The sequence below is a fragment of the Schistocerca cancellata genome, chromosome 9 (genome assembly GCF_023864275.1).
Source record: "Schistocerca cancellata isolate TAMUIC-IGC-003103 chromosome 9, iqSchCanc2.1, whole genome shotgun sequence".
Taxonomy (NCBI): Eukaryota; Metazoa; Arthropoda; class Insecta; order Orthoptera; family Acrididae; genus Schistocerca; species Schistocerca cancellata.
Genome location: NC_064634.1, coordinates 290,104,577 through 290,127,103, shown reverse-complemented (window position 1 = coordinate 290,127,103; position 22,527 = coordinate 290,104,577). Strand labels below are relative to the sequence as shown.

Below are 22,527 nucleotides of genomic sequence, written 5' to 3'. Positions count from 1 at the left end.
TTACATATCTTAAGCTTTCACCTTCATTTCACATTCTAATGCATCACTGGTACATGTGAACAGGTATACTCGTATTTTTGTATATACGTGGCATAAAAACAATACAGTAGCAAGCATGATTACGCCCATTAGCCGACACAAACAGAAAGCTGCCGCATCACGGTATAGGCAGTACGGTTATGATATGACCAAAGATGTCCAGAATCCTATCCGTGAATGGTCAATGACATTATGTAAGCTCCTGGCGTAATAGCCACCGACGTATTATGTTAGTTATTTTCACATGTGCTATCTTATTTAAAAGTAGAGGATCGAAAATTATACATCAAATGAACGCCACATGTAATATTAGAAAATACTGTGGAAAGTCCAGCTGCAAAAAATTATGTCGGGGCTTTTAATGAGTTGTGTCAGTCATTCTAAAAAATAAATAAATGTGGTACATTAAAATCAGTTACAAATTATATTGTGCATATACTAGGCACATTTTTTCCCTACTTCATCTTTTATACGGTGTCGTAATAAAACTGGAAAACCATATTTGTATTACACTGTATCAGTACGGTTTCTTCACCAATATATTGCAGTACAAATGTTGGAACCTACAGATGTTATGTGAAGGTGGAGGGACGTACTTCTTACTGCCTGTATTGACCAACTAAATTACTGTACAACTTAATGTGAAATGGAAGTAGTAGCTACAATTTCGAGGAGCACATACTTGTAAAATGTTATAATACTAGCTGATGCTTATGTCATGCTGGAAGTACGAATGTAAATTCGTTGTCATTTAAAAACCACTAAAAATATGTTAAATGGGATAAGATGTTTGAGGTACTCAAAAAAGTAGGAATAGACTATAAAGATAGAAAAATGATATGGAACCTGTACAAAAACGAGACAGCAGTTATCCGTGGACGGACAAAACAAGAAGAGGTGCAGATACGGAAAGGTGACCGACAAGGTTGCGCACTATCCCCTGTTATCCTTAACCTATACATTGAAGAGGCGCTGAAAAAAGTAAGGGAAAATTCACAGACAGGTGTAGTAATTCATCGTCAATGAATAGATATAATAAGATATGCCGATGATATAGCTGTCCTAGCTGAAAGTGAAGAAGATCTTGTAGTCCTATTGAATAGAATGGATAAAGTTATGGGGGAAGAATATAATATGAGAATTAATAAAGCAAAAACATAAGTAATGGCATGCGACAAAAAAGATCAAGTGAAAGTCCAAGTTCATGTAGGCAATGAACTGCTTGAACAAGTTGATAAATTTACTTACCTGGGCAGTAATAACACCAGGGATGGAAGGAGCAAGGCAGAAGTGAGAAGCAGAATTGCTCAAGCAAAGGCTGCTTTTAACATGAAGAAAAACATCTTAACATCTAAGAGCATCAGCCTTGAAATCAGGAAAGGATTTTTGAAATCATATGTGTGGAGTGTGGCATGCTATGGGTGTGAAACATGGACCCTCGGAACAGAGGGAGACTAGAAGCTAAATTCTTTTGAAATGTGGTGCTATAGATGCATGCTCAAAATAAAATGTATCGACAAGGTCACAAACGAAGTGGTTCTGGAAAGAGCAGGTGAGAAGAGAAGCTTCTGGAGTTTCATTGTTAAAAGAAGAGCGCAATTTACAGGCCATCTATTAACACATAAAGGACTCCTGAACACAATCATAGAGGGATACGTCGAGGGAAAAAGACCAAGAGGAAGACCACGGCTGATGTACATGGATCAAATAGTGAAAGATGTGGGCTGTAACACCTATAAAGAAATGAAGAGAAAAGCTGAAAGACGCACAGAATGGAGACAAGCTGCCATTGTAGCTGTTGCAAACCAATCCTTGGATTGACCACTACAGAAGAAGAAGAGAAGAAAAATATGCCAGACATGTTCATGTGTGATATTAGTCAGACGAAAAAGTAAAATCTCCATTAGTAAATTATTAACACGATGAAACGAATAAGTTAAACCAGCATAACAACGTGAAATGAAACTGGATATGTAAGATATATAAGTAACTTGGGCTGTGAAGTGCATATGTGAGAGCTTGTAGACAATTGATGTATAAGTCGATGTCACCATTTTTGAACATATTACAGGCGCTTGAAAATGAATCACGGTTGAAATTGGCCAACTGTACGGAAAATAAAAAAGAATACAGCTTACTTGCCCAATGTTTTCATTCTCCAAACACGTTGAGGCTGTGGCCCCTGTAGCGCCCAACAAAAAAAATTATGGTTTTTGTGTGAGAATGGAAATGCAGAAGAGGTGGGAAATACAGGGTGGAGCACGAAATGTGTTACCAATAGTTTCTTTCACAATTTACGGCGCACATGAGATATCCCGCTGGGATCTCTACAGCGTACCAGCAGAGACTGGAAAAACAAATGGGTTACGAAATGACGTGTAATTCACGATACTGCCGCTAGGAGACTAGTAAGCAGCAATGGCTGACAATGGAGGACTGACGACACAGCAACGATCGGCGATTGTGTTACTTTTTCATGAAACGAAAAGCCTTGTTGTGACTCAGAGGCGTTTTCGACAACAGTTTAACACACGGTGGGTCCCTTGCAAGAAGACCATCCACAGGTTGTACGATAAATTTGTAAAGGAAGGAACAGTATTGGAAACGAAGCGACCTCAGCCTAAGCCTGTTTGTTCGCCGGAGAATATTGAAGCGGTACGAGTTGCTGTACAGAGAAGTCCCGGGAAATCGTGTAGAATGGCAGCAGTGCAACTGGGAATATCCAGACGCTCCGTTCAACGCATTCTTAAAAGTGACCTAAATGTACCCATATGTACCCATACAAGATGACTTGTGCACAGAAGCTCACTGAAGAACACAAGCAGCAGAGACTACTGTTTGCTCAGTGGGTGGAGGATAGGGAAGAAACTCTCAACGTCTTTTGGTTTTGAGACGAGGCGCATTTTAATTTAGACGGTGTGGTTAACAAAAAAAAAAAATACGCTTTTGGGCCACTGAAAACCCACAAGTGCTTCATGAACGACAACATTATGCTCGGAGGATTACAGCGTGGGCAGCAATTTCCAGTCACGGACTTATTGGACCATTTTTCTTTGAAGAAACTGTGAACAGCGAGCGTTATTTGAGCATGCTTCGCAATAGCTTCATTCCACAGCTTCTTGCTACTGCCTTGCCCTTCAACACGCAGTGGTTCATGCAAGGTGGAACAAGACCACATACTGCAAACACTGTGTTGGAGTTTCTACACGAGCATTTCGACATGCGGATCATTTCACTCAGGTTTCCAGGTCGCTTGAATGACGGACAAAATCGGCCCCCCAATAGTCCAGACCTCAATCCATGTGACTTTTTTCTTTGGGAGTACCTAAAGGAAAAAAGTTTTCCGAAACGTCCACGTGATTTAATGGAGCTCAGAAGACTTATTCTTCAAGCTTGCAGTGAAATTATGGAAGACATGTGCCGTAGGGTAATCAGTAACTTCAGTGTTCGTTTGAAGGAAGTTAGAAAACGAAATGGTAGACATATTGAGCATATTCTGAGTTAGAACAAATCTCCACAAAGTTTATATTCAAAAACAAAATGGTAACACATTTCGTGCGCCACCCTGTACTGCAGTTGACAGATGGAATGTAGCAACGTTCACCTACCGTCTAAGTTGCCCGCGAGAACCATCTTTTCATCACACCTGATGACGCTTTCAGCGTGGTAGCTCTCGCCCCTAGACGTGACGTACATTAAAAGGTTGCAGGTAGCGGGTATGGTTTGTCCCGGGAGTCGGCGGTAAGGACCGGCTGGGCGCCGGTGACGGCGGCTGCCTGCGACGATGCTGAAAGTTTCAGCAGCGCTGCGACGCCCGCCTGATGAATGATGCACGCCGGTGGAGACGCGGCCCTCGCGGACTACTGTGCCCGCGTCAGCCAGAGGCCAGCCAGTGGTAAATGTGGACCGGAGCTCAACGTTGCGGTAACCAAGTCTCTTACTCAACCACACGTGCGCAGTGCTCACGAAGTAGGAAGGAAGTTTAGGGTTTTGGAGAATGTGGCGCTCAGGCCCGGATTGGACGAGGAGATCGAAGGAATTTGGCCGTGTCCATTGAAAATGATCCATCCCGGCATTAGCCTGAATTATTGTAGTTTCCCTAGCAGCCTTGGTCAGTTACGATTGTATTTGCGTTACCTATACATGAGATGTGTTGCCTACCTATAAGGCTTTCCCTCATATCGGTCACTTTGTTTACGTATGTAATCAGTGTCTGTTGTTGTTGTTGTGGTCTTCAGTCCTGAGACTGGTTTGATGCAGCTCTCCATGCTACTCTGTCCTTTGCAAGCTTCTTCATCTCCCAGTACCTGCTGCAGCCTACATCCTTCTGAATCTGCTTAGTGTATTCGTCTCTTTGTCTCCCTCTACGATTTTTACCCTCCACGCTGCCCTCCAGTACTAAATTGGTGATCCGTTGATGCTTCAGATCATGTCCTACCATTCGATCCCTACTTCTAGTCAAGTTGTGCCACAAATTCCTCTTCTCCCCAATTCTATTCAGTACCTCCTCATTAGTTATGTGATCTACCCATCTAATCTTCAGCATTCTTCTGTAGCGTCACATATCGAAAGATTCTATTCTCTTCTTGTCTAAACTATTTATCGTCCATGTTTCACTTCCATACTTGGCTACACTCCATACAAATACTTTCAGAAACGACTTCCTGACACTTGAATCAATACTCGATGTTAGCAAATTTCTCTTCTTCAGAAACGATTTCTTGCCATTGCCAGTCTACATTTTATATCCTCTCTACTTCGACCAGTTATTTTGCTCCCCAAATAGCAAAACTCCTTTACTACTTTAAGTGTCTCATTTCCTAATCTAATACCCTCAGCATCACCCGACTTGATTCGACTACATTCCATTACCCTCGTTTTGCTTTTGTTGATGTTAATCTTATATTCTCCTTTCAAGACACTGTCCAATCCGTTCAACTGCTCTTCCAAGTCCTTTGCTGTCTCTGAAAGAATTACAATGGCATCGGCGAACCTCAAAGTTTTTATTTCTTCTCCATGGATTTTAATACCGACTCCGAACTTTTCTTTTGTTTCCTTTACTGCTTGCTCAATATACAGATTGAATAGCATCGGGGAGAGCCTACAACCCTGTCTCACTCCCTTCCCAACCACTGCTTCCCTTTCATGCCCCTCGACTCTTATAACTGCCATCTGCTTTCTGTACAAATTGTAAATAGCCTTTCGCTCCCTGTATTTTACCCCTGCCACTTTCAGAATTTGAAAGAGAGTATTCCAGTTAACATTGTCAAAAGCTTTCTCTAAGTCTACAAATGCTAGAAACGTAGGTTTCCTTTCCTTAATCTTTCTTCTAAGATAACTCGTGGGGTCAGTATTGGCTCACGTGTTCCAACATTTCTACGGAATCCAAACTGATCTTCCCCGAGGTCGGCTTCTACCAGTTTCTCCATTCGTCTGTAAAGAATTCGCGTTAGTATTTTGCAGCTGTGACTTATTAAACTGATAGTCCTAGATTCAGTGTCTAGATTACTGAATTCTCCTAAGAACTGGAAACGGCAAACTTTCTTGAATCTCATTGAAGATATACGGACAGGCAATATAATGTGAACACCTGTACTTACTTCGGAGTGGTTTATTAATAAGGGGATGGACCCTTATTTGCCCGTAATACAGCTGCGATTCTTCTTGCAATACTGGCATATAATGATAGTATAGTCACCAGTGGAATGTAATGCCGTGACGAGGGAGGCGGAAATCAGCTTCGGAGGCTGTGCACCAGTGCCGTCTACAAGGGTTCCATAATGCTCACGTCCGGGAACTGTGCTGGCCGGGGAAAACGCTGCATTTCAGTTGCATGTTCCACATACCATGATTGCACTGTTCTGGCTGTGTAAATGGGTGCGTTATCGCCCTGAAACATGGCATCATTGTTGGAGAAGAACATTTGAATCAAGAGGTGGTCCTGATCACCTAAAATGTTCACATAATCGTTGGCTGTAACAGGGCCTTTGGGAGTAATGATGGGACCAGCAGAATATTGTGATATGGCTGACCACAGCATCACAATTCCACCTTCATGTTTAAGCTTTGGAATCAAGCAATCAGAACTGTAGGTCCTGACGTAAACCCGGCCCGATGTTGGAAATAACAAAAACGTTGACTCGACGGATTATATGATGTGTTTCCACTAATCAGCTGTACAGGATTTATGCTCTTGACACCATGTTCCACGCTTCTTTTAGTTGGTTGTCGTCGCTAATGGTTTCGGTGTAGTAGCTCGTCCACGAATATTCTCTTTATGGTGTTCTCGCCGGACAGTGCCGATAAATACGGGGTCCCGAAGATGGTTATTGAGCTCTGCAGTCACTTTAGCCGCCGTAGTTTTGTGTTGCTTTGACAAAATTCGTGTTAGCTTAAGACGATCTGTCATTTAGTTTGGATTTGCACCCACTATTACGTTTACACGATGATACCTCTCCATGTTTTGTGTAGGCTATCATGACTATTGAAACAATTGCTCTTGAAACATTCAGTAAGTTGACTGTCTTGGTTATTGATGCTCCAGTAATCGGGCCCTCACAGTCTGCCCTCTTTGGAACTCTCTTAGTTCTTTCATTGGCCGGCCGCAGTGGCCGTGCGGTTAAAGGCGCTGCAGTCTGGAACCGCAAGACCGCTACGGTCGCAGGTTCGAATCCTGCCTTGGGCATGGATGTTTGTGATGTCCTTAGGTTAGTTCGGTTTAACTAGTTCTAAGTTCTAGGGGACTAATGACCTCAGCAGTTGAGTCCCATAGTGCTCAGAGCCATTTGAACCATTTGAAGTTCTTTCATTGCACGTTGACCTCGGCCTCTGAATGGAAATATTAAGTATGCACTACTCATAAAAAATTGATGCCTAGTCCGTACTGAACACGCACAGTCCAGTGCAACACGTGTCTTACCTACGTTGTTGACCGTCAAACACAAACATCCTGTTAGTACCACTCCTCGTATTATTTTGCCTATCCCATGCACACTGACAGAAAAAAAATCGCAGCACCAAGAATTAGTGGCGAAAACTGTTATCTGAAAGATGATGAGGGTTCAAATTTCACATCAGTGTCATAAGAGAGGCGTTGGTATTGTCACTATAAGGCTGAAAATCAGGTTTGCTTTAAAAACGTGTTGTAACGATCGTAAGCATTAGTTACCGTTGAGATTGGACGTGGTGTGTTGATGTTAGCCAAGAATGCCTTTAAGGCGACAAAGACGCCATTATCAACACCTGAGTTCGAACGAGATCGTTTAATAGAGCTACGAGGAGCTAGATGTTCCCTCTGCGATATTGCAGAAAGACTTGGCAGGAATGTAGCCACTGTACATGATTGCTGTCAGCGGTGGCCACGAGAATGTATGGTTGCAAGAAGACAGGTCTCCGGATGACGATGTGGCACTACCGAGAGGGAAAAAATCACGTTCGGCATATGGTTCTGCCGCATCGTACTGTATCCGCAAAAGCGATTTGAGCAACAGTTGACACCACAGTGTCACAACGAACTGTTACAAATCGGTTGCTTCAAGGCGTGTTCCAAGGCAAGACGCCCTGTAGCGTGCAGTCCATTGACCCCTATCACCGCCATTTGCGACTTCAAGCGAGAGCTCTTCAGAGGCCATGGTAGAGGTTTGTTGTGTTTTCTGACGAAAGCTGATTCTGCTTCGGTTCGATTGACGGCCATGTTTTGGTTAGAAGGAGGTCAGTCGAGGGCCTGCAGCCAACCTGCCTGGATGCTGGAAACACTGGACCTACACCTATAGTCTGGGGTGCTATTTCGTATGACAGGAGGAACACTCTCGTTGTTATTCCAAGCACTCTAACTGCAAATTTGTACATCGGTCTGGTAATTCGACCTGTTGTGTTGCCATTCATGAACAGCATTCCAGGGGGTGTATCCGAACAGGATAATGCTCGTCCACATATCGCTGTTGCAGCCCAACATGCTCTACAGAGTGTTGACATGTTGCCTTGGGCTGCTCGACCACAATAACTATCTCCAGTCGAGTACATATTGTACATCATCGGATGGTGACTCGAGTGTCCGCCATAACCATCATTAGCCTGTATTGACCGACCAAGTGGGACAGGCAAGGAACTGCATCCAACAAACTGACATCTGGCCTGTACAGCACAATGCATGCGTGCTTACATGCCCGCATTTAACATTCCGGCGGTTACACTGGTTATTAATGTACCTGTATTTCAAATTTGCAATCGCCTATCTCGCACTTCGTTAACCTGTGATCTTTCAAAGTTAATTACTTAAATGTGTTACCTAGACAAATGTACTTCCGAAATTCTATTACTCTACTTTAATTACGTTTCAGTGTTGCGATTTGTTTCCGTCAGCATATGAAAGGGCATGCTAACAACGGAACAATTTTGTTCCACATAGTTATCCTCCCATCTTAGTTAAAAATAAATAGTATTTATGGAAAAATTGAAATTGTCAACTTTAATTCAGGTTTTTCACGAAAGTTTATGATTTGCAATGTAAAACAGAGGGACGCTGTAGCAAAATAAAAATACAATACAGATGTACCAAACAGCGTTAGAAAACACAATTTTATCAAAAACAGACGTAAAATAAAAGTATATCACACGCTGTCCCAATACGTCATTGAGCTCATATAAAATGTTTCTCTTATTCATAAACAGCTTTTATATTTGTCAGAAACAACAGGAAACTCTTACCTTTGGCGATGACGAAGAGCGTTATAGATGAGTATAAAAGTAAATAACAGCAATAATTATACAGATTTTTATGTTTGTGCGTGTGAACTGTACTTGCATCAAAAGTAATTGCTTTGGTTTCATAAAAACGTAGAAGTTAAGCAATCAAGCAATTTTTTACTTATAAAATGTAATTTACATATTATAAGGATATAAAATACTCAAAGGACTAAAGACGAATAATGTGCAGTTCTAAAGTTAAGGAAAAGTAGGCAGGAAATTGTACACAGAACCCTACACCTCCAGAAGAGAGTACATATGCTACTACTATGCCACCAGTTGTGTAGTACTGAGAAACGGTCTGTAGGTATTGACCATGAATGTTGCTAGGCACAATGCACCATTAGTAAGCTCATCGTTCATAAACAGTCACTCCCCCAGGAACTATCACGATAATACCGCCTCTAAATTTAATAATGGACTTAATTCGGCTAAGAAGATAGCCCATAAGTTTCTTCAGATGTACCACTAGATGGTGACAAAATCGTGTACAGATAAATTTACATATAAAATAGGTGTATCAATTAAACTCCACTTAAGGATCGGAACCCTCTGTATTTTTAATTTTGTCACTCAGGGAAATGCTCTCTACACTACAAAAATTTCTCTATTAGGGAGAAATGGAGAAATTAAAAGTTTCTTAATTTTTGCCTTTGTAACTGATTAAGAGTTAGTCATTGTAAGGTAACAGTCATGTATTTCACATGTTGTTGTTGTTGTTGTGGTCCTCGGTCCAGAGACTGGTTTGATGCAGCTTTCCATGCTATTGTATTTCACATACAAGGCATATTTTTTAGTGCATTTGTCGATAAGCTGTATCAGACATTGTGTGACTACATTTCAGATGAATTATTCATTGCTTGATGTTATGTATTTGGAATAACTGAGGATTGTATCTGTATTAACGATAAAGACACCACAACATTTAAAAATTAAGAATCTCAATAATCTGCTATAGTGTATTTATGAGCTTATATTCAGTTAAAATATGACTGTTAAATTTCAAAGAAAAAACCTTAGTTATGTAACACATCTGCTTTTGTATGAAATTACCGTTTAAAAAGTTCTAGGCAGTCAGTATAGAAAATAATCAAGGTTGTTTTAGGTAGTATGTAATACAATGTACAAAGTAGCTTCTGGAATGAAAAAAATTACTTTCTAATTAGGAAATACATAAATGTTAGTTATAAAAATAATTAAGGTTTTAGTAGAAAGATGCATATTTTAGAAGTAATTGTTCACAATTCACATTATACAATATTCTGTACAAAAAATTATGTATGATAACAAACAGTGTCAAAAATTGTCCTCGTTATTGAAAAAATGTACTTTACATGCAGGTTTTTTGAAAGAGTAATTTTTCATTATAAATTCATAAAATGACTGGTGCTAATAACGTTTTTATCGCTATGAATTGTTACTTTTCTACACAAGGGCCGGGTTTGGGCCATAATGGTTAGTTGTCAGTTGGTTCATGTTAGCTGTTAATGGCAGTACAAGTCAATTGTATTAAATTTACTGTTAGATGGAAAGAATACATGAAGAAAAGTTACCAGTATATCTGTGTTGGATCCTTTGATTTCAAAAAGTTAACCTACAAGAATTGCTACAGAATTGATCATTATCCCAAAAAAGCAATGAAACTAGCACACCTCAACCGAAAAACATTAGCAACAATGAAAATCACCCTTGAATTCTTCGAAATAAATATCCATTGTAAAAGTAACGTTTCATGCTCTAAATCTTATATGGTTTGCAACACTTTTCCTTCTGATTTTGAGGAAATGAAATCTGTAATTAGAGCTCTACATTGAACATTTAGGTTTTGTTTAAGAGTAAGAACGTTACATCATCAAATGGGCATTATTAAAACCATGGATCCTGAATAAGGCACATTGGGTTACGAATGAAGTACATGCTGTTAGTTGTTATAGGAGAAGAAAATAAGACACCATCAGATTAAATGTTACTATATCTTTATAACAAAGTAATATAACAATAGATGACTCATTAATAAAGAAGTCAGTTTATATTTACAAAGTAAACAGGGTTTTCAAAATTTATTTCAACATGGCCTGCTGTTGAAGCTATTTCGTCACAAACAGCAACGCCGTTACAGCTTTGTATGCAACTTCTGCGCAGGTTACTCATACGCTGGGAATGTGATCGATACACATATCGACACACTACATTGGGTAAAAATTCGTGCTCTCGAACTCGCACCATCCTCGATATATCCTGGCCACTTAATTGCATCTGGTAACCAGAATACCAACATACCTGCGGAAGATATTTAGGTACATTGTTGGTAACTTTTGTGGTAAGTCTAGAAGGCAACTGAGTGGTGACAACTGCAGATGGAGAAATGTTTGTCCTTCCAGCATACTAATGTACTTTTTTTCGTTTGTTTCAGATCGACACAATACAAGACTGCGAAGAAGAAAAGCAACCAGTGCTCGATCAATGAGGACATCTAAAGAGTCAGCACAGCTTTCATGCAAGAAGAGGAGCCAAGAAACTGTACCATGACGACCTTGGAATAATGATTGAATTAAATTCGTGGGAAATATATGCAATTATTCATGTGAGTCAGAGATGGCCTTAGTGGAATAAATAAATGTAACAAAATGGAAAAACTATCATATGTTTTATGAAATAACTCGTCTAAGAGTAAGAAATAAAAAGATCAGAGAAAAATTTGACATACCTCATTTGCTTTAAATGATTTAGAGCATCATTCAAAGGCTTGTCAAGTGTTTGTCTAATCTATCTCCCTACAAAACATTTGATAGTTTTTTAATTTTATTATTTTTAAAATTTTTCTTTATTTGCTACATTTTGGTTTTGTCCATTATTAATAGTATGTAGATAAAGCGAATGCAGAGAAGTTTCAATTTATTCCTACTCTCACGTTTATTTTGTTCTTTCAGCATGAAAAAATACATTCCACAACTTATACACGAATGTGACCAATCATGTGAAAAATGTATGGGCGTTGAAGAGATTAACATTTTCACACTTCAATTACGTAGTTAACAGCAACTGTTCTTGAAGTATTTCAATTTTCTTCAAAATGACTAATTGTGTTTTAATTAATTACCCTCGTTATTTTCAACCAATTAAATTTTTCTTTGAAAATGTGCACTTGACAGTGGTCCATTTGATACCACATTTCAAATTCCCAGTCTTCATTTGGCTATGAAAATTCGGATGAAAAATTTTGCTCAAATCACTATTCAAGCTTTTCTTAATTACTCTGATTATTTTCAAGCAATTATATGCATTTTTGCTAAACTAGACCTTATATTGATCAGTTTGATAGTAAGTTTGTGCGTTTTCCATTGTTTCCTTGACTATGAAATTTCAGGACAAAATTTTCCCTCAAATCACAAATAAAGTTTTTCTGAATTACTCTTATTAATTGCCAGTAATTAAATCTTTCTTTGCAAAACTAGATCACTCGCTGGTCAGTTTGGTACCCCATTTTTCCGTTTCCTAGTCTTCGTTTGACTATGAAACTTAAGTCCAAAATTTTTTCTCAAACATCTAATTCTGTCTTTCTTACTTTCCTTGATTACTTCTCAGCAATTAATTCTCTTTTTCCAAAACTAGACCTTTGTCCATTTTCCATTGTTTGACTATGAAAATACGACGAAAAATTTTCTCTTGTGTCACTAATTAAGTTTTTTGAGTTTCCCTAATTGCTTTGACGCAGTTAAAACTTTCTTTACAAAAGCAGAAATCACGCTAGTCAGTTTGATATCCCATTTGCTCATCTGTGAATCTTCGTTTGGCTGTGAAAATTCGAACACTGAACAAATTTTCAACTGCCAAGATTGGTACAATTATTTATTCATGTAGATAACCGGTTTCGGAGATTCTGTATTGAAATCTTCGCATCCATGTTTACATCATCCGAAACATGGCAACAGAGAATTGCCGAAACTGGTTATCTGTATGAATAAATGATTTTAGCGATCTTGTAAGTTGAATATTAATTCATTGTTTATTGTTCTACAGATCACCATCTCGCTGACCATGTCAGGAGTATATGTGAAAATTCGGACATAAGCATCCATTTCGCAATTTTCCCTCAAATTACTAATTAAATTTTTGTTAATTACTCTGACTACTTTCATGTGATTAAATATATTTCTGCGAAACTAGGCGTTACGCTTGTCAAGATAATATCCATTTGTGCGTTATCCATTCTTCGTTTGGTTAAGAAAAATCAAACAAAATTTCATTGCTTGATTTCTAAAGAGCACCGCTCAAACATTTGAGTAAAAATACAGTGGGGCAGCACGGTTAGAGAGTGGCTTGAGGCAGGTACTCACACGGGCGTGGGTTGTCCGACGCGGGGCATGTTGGAGATGCTCGTGGCGTTGGCAGGCCTGGCAAGCCGGATGGAGAACGTCGCCTTGAGCGCTGGCTCATCGAAGCAGGGGAAGGCCCGCCGCGCGTCCGTCGGTTGGAACTGCGTCGTCGCGATCCACCTGCAAGTCCACAGCAACACACTCTAGTTAGATGGGCAAGGAAGGCAGCTCTCTCTAGTGGCGGATCCTCGTTGCCGCAGGACAGAGAGCAGGAAGGGAAGTATCAAGCAGGAAGGATGTAGTTAAACGTATCACCGATGTCAAAACCAGGGAAGGAGGGAGAGAGAGAGAGAGAGAGAGAGAGAGAGAGAATCAATACATCACGCAGACAAGGATGGAGGAAGAGCTCCGCGGTCTGAGGCGTCTTGTCAAGGTCCAGGCGGCTACCCCCGTCATAGGTTCGAGTCCTCTGTCGGGTATGGGTGTGTGTTTTGTCCTTAGCCTAAGTTAGTTTAAGTTAGATTAAGTAGCGCGTAAGCTTAGGGACCGATGACTTCAGCAGTTTGGTCCCATAAGGCCTTACCACAAATTTCAAATAAAGGTAGCCTGCAGCATGTAAGATATCATATAACTACTGTCGAACCAGAGTCCATTGACTTAACCACTACACCATCCCAGTCATCAAAAGAGATAGAAACATTTCAGAAAATACACTAATGTTCAGAAAAAAAACAAAATATTTTGAACTACTAGAGATAGAACATTCATATTCACAGAACATGTAAATTAGTATTTCTACAGAAAATACCAGCATTTGAAAAATGTCGATCGGCTGGTTAGAGGTCAACAACGATATCGTGGTGCAACAGCACTTACCGGTAAAACCTGCTAGCGGCTCGCGCTGTCGCTACAATCCGAATGTAATGGATCACAGTGACTTGAGCACACGTGCATGACGCCTCGCAGGCGTATGCGCGAATCGTAAAGTCAAACCAGCGAGATTGAAAGAGGGCGCATTATTGGCATGAGAGAATGTGATGCATCCATCCGGGAAACTGCTGCTTGTGTGGGTCGAAGTAATTCCAGCTAGTTTCCATCTTAGCGTAGCACTAATTCTTGGTGGTTGTTAAGGTTAACTGTAATCAAGAACCTGGGGCTTTGAAAAGAAGTACAACTTAATATCAGTTTTTCAGTATCATACCCAAAAGATTCAGTTGTGAATGTAAACACCGTTTCTATCACTGACATTGTACCTATCAGCAACTTCATAAAGACCAGTAGTAAAAAGTGTAATCTACCTCAACTTGCTGCAAGTATTGCAAGTATTGCCATAGTATGAAGGTTGCTGTTGTATGCAGAATGAATTAATGGGAACTACGTTTACTATTCACTAGTAATGTCTATACTGATTGCAAATGAAACAACTGAAAATATTATATCACATTACTCGAGAAAACAACAGAACTTCATGGACATCTTGCATTTGCTTGACTGAGCTAAAATTCTACTCAGTTTCTTAGTTGAATGTAGCAATTTAAGAGCCTGAATTTAGGCAGATGAAAAATAAGTACCACCCTCCTGTGTACAATCAGAAGCTCTTGAAATGGACAAAAACGTGTAGTGTAATTGAATGACTCTATGTCTGTTGATGCATTCTTAATCTGAATGCATTTTCAACCTTTTATCCTAAGTAAGCTGGCTGGCGAGGGGACGGGCATGAGGCCACCCTCCACCAATAATGTTATCAAATCCAAAATACGACATGCTGAACCCGGCGGCAAGGCCAGGAAACAGAGTACAAAGATCCTAAGTAAACCGGCACAATCATGCGAAACAATCTCAAAGACGACTCATTACTACTACTGCCGCTTATGGCTGGCTCTGAGCACTATGGGACTTCACTTCTGAGGTCATCAGTCCCCTAGAACTACTTAAACCTAACTAACCTAAGGACATCACACACATCCATGCCCGAGGCAGGATTCGAACCTGCGACCGTAGCAGCAGCGCGGTTCCAGACTGAAGCGCCTAGAACCGCTCCTCCAAACGACCGTTTATGGTTGGGCAAGAATGATCTCCCAGATTTATAGTCCAGAAGAATGTTCTCGTGAACTAATTAATCTTCATATAGCAACTTTACCCGAGAGCGAAAGTATTTGCGGGAATACATTAAGATCGTCTCTCACTTTGTAATTTCTCTCTCTCACGGGGGCATTTTTACATCTCTCCCCAACAATCCTCTTCAGAGTTCGGCTACTGACCCCAACAGGATTTTTTTCGAACTACCAAAGTTACATAGTAAACTCGAACGCTTTATACTCTGGGTGAAGTAATCTTCGTGACAGAAACTCTGTGAAAACAAACACATGAAATAGTGTGTTAAGTCTCCCGGCTCGATCCCTATAATGGTTATAACAAACAATAGGTCAGAATAATTACATATGGAAATTGCGATGAAAATCTTATTTTTGTGTTCGTGGAGAGGGCACACCACGTTTGCAGTAGCGCCTTACGGTTACACAGCACACAACGCATGCATGAACAGTGGTGGATCTACTCATACGTGACTTCACTGAAACTGTTTCTTACTTCAAAGCGGACGAAACGTGTAGTCGACAGTTCACAGAACTCCATCCTGCCATCTATGCGAATTAATCAGTAGGCACGTCACTCGTGTGTAAATTGACGCAGCGGTAAAATTATCGTGAGGAACATCGAAGGCGATGTGTGGAACAATATAAAAAAAAAACTAGGATTGTATGTAGTTTAACACTGGTCTTGCAATGTGATTCCAATACCCATATATTTCATATTACTAGGAATAGAAAGCACACGGAACTATTCACCTTTTGCTAAGAACTAATACTTATTTTACTTTTATGTTTCAGTATGTAGACGTGTTTGACATTGCCTTCAAATTATCGTATCCGGTACTGATCTCTTCATATTGACCTACCTGATATAACCAAAATAACAAATAAACTTAGCTATACAGTTCGACCTCTCTTGTTGTATGAAACGTGATTCCATTATTGATTCATCAACTGTCAAAATAACCACCTAGTCTTGGGTGACTTAATGTCTGTCTCTCAATCCTCTCCGCCTTCCCTTCTGTTGAGTTTTCCGCAAATCTCTTGCTGCTCCTAGGTTAACTCGTCTTCACACAGTTTTGGGTTCCTTATAATATTTAGCATCAATCTAGAGGGATTTCAAAATCCCCCAATCTATTTTATCATGTAATTCCAGTGGCTACAATTCTTTTACATACAGAACTACGAGTACATTTTGTATTTACATTGTTTCCTCAGTTTCCGGCTAATCTTTGATAAAAGCAGGAAGATGGAGAAAATTCTCTTCTTCTATTTGCTTATAAATTTTTTCTGGCGGTGGTGTTGAGGACGGGAAAACCCCAGACAATGGTGCTTGTGGTCTGCAAACCACTGTATGTCACATTTTAACGGATATAATTTTACATTTTGCAGAGAGAGCAGAAGCAAGTTTAAGTAAGGGCGTGCCCTCTATTTCAGCTGATGCCCAGACGCCTGTTGTAGAACTTTTAAAATTTTTGTAGCGTCTGGACTCCTATTTCCGCGTTTGTCTACTTCTCTCTCTCTCTCTCTCTCTCTCTCTGTGTGTGTGTGTGTGTGTGTGTGTGTGTGTGTGTGTGTGTGTATGAATGTGGTTTTTAGAGAACTGTTGTGTACCAGTTCTTGATGAAAGGGCGCTTAAAGACGTGACTGTCGTGTGCCGAAACCAACATACCCTTCTGCATCATCTTCACCAATAATCTTGCTTTTTTCGCCTATTTTGTACATTCCTACTTTCAAAATACTTTATTTTTCTATTTCTCTTATTACAGCTTCGTTATTTCTGATGTTTAACTGATATTTGTTTCAATTAGTTTCATTTGCCCATAATTCGATTTGTGGTAAACAACCTGTGCATCACTGTAATATCTTCTGTTCTTATTTTCGTAATAGGAGTAAGGTATTTTCTTGTTACTACGCGGCCACTCCCGCCGGAGGTTCGAGTCCTCTCTCGGGCATGCGTGTTTGTGTTGTTCTTAGCATAAGTTAGTTTAAGTAGTGTGTAAGTCTAGGGACCTATGACCTAAGCAGTTTGGTCCCTTTGTTACACACACACATTTGAACATTTATTATTACACGTTTTCGTGGCCGTTTGATTGCGTCATGGCATTTTCTACCTACAGCTGCAACAATCGAAATGCTAAACGTAATCTCTGTTTTATACAAAATTGTCTTTCATGACCTCCGACTTCTTTAGTTGTTTTGTTCTTTATCTTTGATCTTCTCAATGTGGCAGAAGGCTTTTCCTTGGTTTCAAGTCGAATGAAGAAATCTTTTTTTCCTTATAGTATAAAGCTGAATTATAAAGTGTTTATCGGTATGTTCAACTATTCTTAAACGTAATTGCTCCACGTTCATAGTACCTCTCGAGATTAAATGGGTCAGCTGAAGTCTCTCGCGAAAGAAAGAAAATTAAGAGACATCGATAATTTCAGAGAGAATGAAAAAACATTTTTCGTTGCACCCCCATGGGCCTTGTAAAGGCGACACTAACGGACACTACTTTAAATAATAAAAGATGTACGTTGCGCGACATTTTTCCACCTCCTTGCAGCTTTTTCGAGCCCCAAACAGGAATCGCCGTTTTGCTGTACTAGAAGCTGGCGTTGCCGTCGGCTATCGGAAACTGGTGGGCCGTTATCCCATTTGCAGGTAGAAAATGCCCTAGGCTGCTCATTTGCCCGTCGCTCCATTAACGCAGAAAATTGCCTTGGCAGAGCGGACGGTCGCCTGATTAATGGCCACCTGAAAACCGATAGACTGTTGTGGCCTGCGGCGTGAAACGGCGTGCGACGAAAATTTGCAATAAGTAAGGGTGACTCAAAAACGCAATTCTGCCGAGCGCATCGCTTGTTCGTAAATACAAGCACATTTGATCTCTTATAGAGCTCGAAGAAACGTGCGAACGTACAGAAACATGGCTGTTTTTAAACACCTATCAGCTGTCGGATGTAAACAGTATAGTTGTATATTTGGGGAGTATCGTAATTAATAGCAAAAACTGAGAAAGATGATAGAGTACAATAAGAGAAGCACAAAATACCGGAAAAAAATGTACACTGCTTTACAAAACAAGTGAAGCAACCCGACGACATGGTCGGATGGCAATGTAACTTCATACAAGTACACACCGTCGGCGGGTATGTAAATGATTAGAGTTGCAGTTCTCCGTGACAGCTTGAACGGCCAACAGAGTGCATTACTGATGTTCTTGTTTAGTGTTATTACCAGATCTTGTTGGAGGCATAAACGGATGAACATCGTCGGATGTGAAGAATACGGAGGTCCTGTGTCCTCGTCAGAGACAGCGTCAGCAGCACCTGGGTGTGAACAGAACCTCTCTGTGGATCTGCATTTGACCGGCTGGTTAATCGTACAATATCCAAATTTGTGGAGCATACGGATGTCGTAGTGGTACGACGTTGGACGGGATAGGAACATGGTGGCAAACATGTTCGTCGTGAAGCTTCCGGGTGACCGCATCTGACCAGGGAGGACCGCAGTAATGCACACCGAGCACGTCGTAACCCCTGTGCATCTGCACGTGGCGTCCTAGAAAGTGTAATGGACTCCCTGTAATATTCCTTTTAATACGGCACCGTCGGTCAGAGACTAGAAGCAGCCAGACTAGAGAATTACAGTCCCACACGTAGACTGTCGGTAACACGACAACACAAACGGCTGTGTATGGAGTGGCACGGGACCGGGAAGCACGCACTACTGATGAATGGCGTCGCACCGTGTTCAGCACCGTTGTTCTGCGGCACGCGGGATGGCCATCGTCGGCCAGTACAGAGGCGACCTGGGCAAAGGTGATGATCTTCCAGGGCTTCAGAGAGGCGCAGCGGTGTTACTTTTGGCGTCATGGTGAGAGGATTCATCTGGTATGGCTTCAGGTCCCGGCTGGTAATGACTGAGGAACTCTTTGATTTGAATCAGCAGGACCGCTACGACTGTTAGAATTCTTTACTGGGGAACACGGTCGGTTTGGCAAATTAAATTTGCACCTTCAGTTGCTTCACTGTATGCAGAGGAACAAAAGAACTGATCAGACATTTAGGCATGCCAAGAAACAGACAAATAAAAGCTATAAGTGTAAATAGGCTGTTTATGTTTCCTTATTGGCAACGTTACGTAGCGCTCTGTATGAAAATCACTGGCTGTGCTGTGTGCAGTCTGTGGCTAGTTTGCATTGTTGTCTGCCATTGTAGTGTTGGGCAGCTGGATGTGAACAACGCGTAGCGTTGCGCAGTTGGAGGTGAGCCGCCAGCAGTGGTGGATGTGGGGAGAGAAATGGAGGAGTTTTGAAATTTGTAAGACTGGATGTCATGAACTGTTATGTATATTATGATTTTTCAACACTATTAAGGTAAATACATTGTTTGTTCTCTATCAAAATCTTTCATTTGCTAACTATGCCTATCAGTAGTTAGTGCCTTCAGTAGTTTGAATCTTTTATTTAGCTGGCGGTAGTGGCGCTCGCTGTATTGCAGTAGTTCGAGTAACGAAGATTTTGGTGAGGTAAGTGATTTGTGAAAGGTATACGTTAATGTTAGTCAGGGCCATTCTTTTTTTGTAACGTCCCCTTAGAAAAATTTCTGAATTACTGTGCTGATAAACCTCTTACATTATTTGCTTTTCAAACAGCTGAGCAACACTGAACGTACTCAAACATTCACTAAAGTGACACACAATATTTTTAGCGCAACGCAATCTGACTTTCAAAAATCCCTACAAAAGAATGGCCCTGACTAACATTAACCTATACCTTTCACAAATCGCTTACCTCACCAAAAATCTTCGTTACTCGAACTACTGCAATACAGCGAGCGCCACTACTGCCAGCTAAATAAAAGATTCAAACTACTGAAGGCACTAACTACTGATAGGCATAGTTAGCAAATGAAAGATTTATACAATGTATTTACCTTAATAGTGTTGAAAAATCATAATATACATAACAGTTCATGACATCCAGTCTTACAAATTTCAAAACTCCTCCATTTCTCTCCCCACATCCACCACTGCTGGCGGCTCACCTCCAACTGCGCAACGCTACGCGTTGTTCACATCCAGCTGCCCAACACTACAATGGCAGACAACAATGCAAACTAGCCACAGACTCCACACAGCACAGCCAGTGATTTTCATACAGAGCGATACGTAACGTTGCCAATAAGAAAACATAAACAGCCTACAAGGGGACGTTACATAAGGTATGTGTCTACTTACGGTCAGAAGGTTAATGTTCTATTTAAACCGGATAGAGCCATTCCCAATGTTTATAACCAGGTGTTTAAAACTTCTGACTCACGAATGTGCGAGCGTCTATGTTAAAATGGATTGGGGACTAAGACCATTCCCAATCTAAAAAAGAACCCAGTAAAAAGCACTTTCCCGCGAAAGGCAAAGGTCCCGAGTTCGAGTCTCGGTCGGGCACACAGTTTTAATCTGCCAGGAAGTTTCATATCAGCGCAGACTCCGCTGCAGAGTGAAAATCTCATTCTGGAAACCCAGTAAAAGATAAACGGATGCGGAAAGCGATGTGAGGTGTATGGCGTTAGAGATCCATGCAACGTGTGCATAGCAGAGGACAGGATCGTCAACGGTCATCTTCTAAAATATAATGTGCATGACACGCAAAGTGCTTTAGAGCACAATAACATCACTGCGTTATTATTATGTCACATCTACCGCCGGCCGGCGTGGCCGAGCGGTTCTAGGCGCTACAGTCTGGAACCACGCGACCGCTACGGTCGCAGGTTCGAATTCTGCCTCGGGCATGGCTGTGTGTGATGTCCTTAGCTTAGTTAGGTTTAAATAGTTCTAAGTTCTAGGGGACTGCTGACCTCAGAAGTTAAGTCCCATAGTGCTCAGAACCATTTTTCACATCTACCCAGAAGCACTGGAGAAACAAACTTTGTAATGTTTACCAAAAATCACACTATTTGCATTTGTTGATATGACAGTCATGTGGGCATGAGTGACCAGTCAGTGCAAATAAAATAACTTAAAGCACAGCCTGGTGGAATCATGTCATTTTTCAACTTCCTCCATTACTTGGGACCTGGATCAAACCTAGAGACATGCATCAGAATACCAAGAACACAATAGCAATGCATACGCGCTTTATGAAAAATGGCACTTAGAACGTTTTCCATTTCGAATCTTCAAATGTTCTTCCTTTCAGCGTCTTGGTTAGTTAGTCGCTGCATAAGTTTACGAGATATAGGACAGGTGCACAGATAGATCCCACTGTGCAAATTATTAGCTAATCGTGTTGATTCACTTCAGGGCTATGATCAATAAGATGGATCCTTAATCCACATTAGATATGAGTCCCAGCCAGTGATAGAGGTAGAGTCTGTTAACACTAAGATGGATTACTAATTATCAGTAAGAAACTAAGCATGAACACACGAAAGTTTCCATATATAACATAATGAAGCGGCAAAGTATTTCTCTTCCACCAGACCACCTCCTTCGGTAAGGTGATGTCACCGCATTTCTCACACTCTACCATAGACTCTAGAAATCCCAAGGATCCCTCCAAATCTCCCTTAATCAGTTTACCTCCTGGTGTAATCAATCGCTTCTCAAGATCATCCCCCCCCCCCCAAAACCCAAGCAGTCATTACAGGATGAACCACCCGCATCTTCCATCTCCATCACTTTTACCTTACCACTTACGACGGTCCTATCTAGTTAACTGATACACTAAAATATCTTCGATTGACCCTCAACCGGCACCTAAAGTGGAATCCTCACCTGCTAACCACCCAACAGAAAGACTTAACAGGCGAACTTCAGGATTACAGCCCTCCACTATTCTACACACCTACGAAACATTGATCCGATCCATCTTCTGCTATGCAAATGTTCCATGGACCTCTGCCCCACCAAAGTTCTAAAGCCCTCCAAATCCTCGAACACCATGCACTCCGTCTAGCTTTCTCATCCGTTTACCTTCTCCCACATGGATCCTCTACCATCTCATCAACTTCCCGCCCCTCCTCACGCCTACTGAACACCTCCGCATTTCGTATACTATCCGAAAACTAGATTTCAAGAACTCGATTGTCTCCCCTCTGATCACCAACCCTGGTATGCTGCCGCACCTTGACACACACATGTCTCGGTTCATCCCTACACCTCCAAACACTCCAACGCAACTTCGTCCAACGTAACTTCATCCAACGCAACTTCAACCAACTCTCCCCCGCAGACAATGAGATCTGTTCCGATATTTATTCCTCCTAGCAGCTATAACGCTTCCTCACCGATCCCACTTCACGTCAGGGCTCCTCTCTTTCTTTCCCTCTCCGCCCGTACTCATTGTG

The 22,527-nt window shown here is 41.0% G+C and overlaps 1 protein-coding gene across 1 annotated transcript in view; it reads right to left on the bottom strand.

Moving 5' to 3' along the window:
- LOC126101360 (aminopeptidase N) overlaps positions 1–22,527 on the bottom strand; it is a 360,940-nt gene that overhangs the window by 279,983 nt on the left and 58,430 nt on the right. The window contains exon 5 of the mRNA XM_049912028.1: positions 13,122–13,280. Within this exon, the coding sequence (XP_049767985.1) occupies positions 13,122–13,280 (159 nt within the window). The remainder of the gene's footprint in view (positions 1–13,121; positions 13,281–22,527) is intronic.